Source organism: Triticum dicoccoides, chromosome 2B (assembly GCF_002162155.2).
Source record: "Triticum dicoccoides isolate Atlit2015 ecotype Zavitan chromosome 2B, WEW_v2.0, whole genome shotgun sequence".
In the NCBI taxonomy this organism is placed as follows: domain Eukaryota; kingdom Viridiplantae; phylum Streptophyta; class Magnoliopsida; order Poales; family Poaceae; genus Triticum; species Triticum dicoccoides.
Genome location: NC_041383.1, coordinates 42,965,953 through 42,966,939, shown reverse-complemented (window position 1 = coordinate 42,966,939; position 987 = coordinate 42,965,953). Strand labels below are relative to the sequence as shown.

The 987-nt window shown below is 43.3% G+C and overlaps 1 protein-coding gene across 1 annotated transcript in view; it reads left to right on the top strand.

Moving 5' to 3' along the window:
- Window positions 1-711, top strand: part of LOC119367032 (zealexin A1 synthase-like) — a 3,004-nt gene extending 2,293 nt beyond the window's left edge. Inside the window, exon 2 of the mRNA XM_037632665.1 lies at window positions 85-711. Within this exon, the coding sequence (XP_037488562.1) occupies window positions 85-711 (627 nt within the window). The remainder of the gene's footprint in view (window positions 1-84) is intronic.
- Window positions 712-987: the final 276 nt, after the last annotated feature.

Genomic DNA, 987 nt, shown 5'->3' with positions numbered 1-987 from the left:
AAATTTGCTGCTTCTCTCTTGTTCATGAAATTCTTAATATTTGCTAGCTTACTAACTGTATGGCGATTATATGAATGCACACAGGATCTTTTATCCGCGGGCAGTGAAACGGCAACGTCGGTGCTTTCCTGGGCCATGGCAGAGCTGGTGAGGAACCCGGCCATCATGTCCAGGGCACAGTCTGAGGTAAGAGAGGCCTTCGTGGGACAAACGAAAGTAACTGAGGAGGGCCTGGGAAAACTGAGCTATTTGCAGTGTGTGATCAAAGAGACGTTGAGGCTGCACACTCCTGGACCATTTGGGCTGCCAAGGGAGAGCCAAGAAACATGCCGTCTCATGGGATATGATGTGCCTAAGGGGACAATGGTGCTTGTGAATGCATGGGCAATATCCAGGGACCCAGAATACTGGGAAGAGCCAGAAATGTTCAAACCAGAGAGGTTTGTGACTGACATGAGAGATTTCAAAGGGCGTGACTATGAGTTCACGCCGTTTGGTGCTGGACGCCGGATATGCCCTGGAATGCTGTTTGGCGTTGCAAGTATTGATCTAGCTCTCGCACATCTCCTATTCTATTTTGACTGGAATCTCATGGAGGGTGTGACACCTAGTGAATTGGATATGACCGAAACTATGGGAATCACCGCAGGGAGGAAAGAGGAACTTTGGCTAAAACCAACACTACATGCTTCTTTTGATTCAGTGAACTAGAAGCAAAGAAAATGTCCATGGTAAATAATTGGGAGTGACAATTTCCCTTGTATTTTTTACTGAACTTGACGTGTGTGATATAAATATGATAGAATAATAGTTAAGTTTTTTTCTCCACTGATAAAAATATTATATGCCTTGTGTGTGTGTGCTCGCGCGCAAAATTGTAATTTGTATGAACAACCTTGAATTTAAAGTGAAACAAACTTTATTTAATATCTTTTTATTGTGCATGTGTTATACGGTATGGAATTTCCTCATAGAACTTGTCCCATT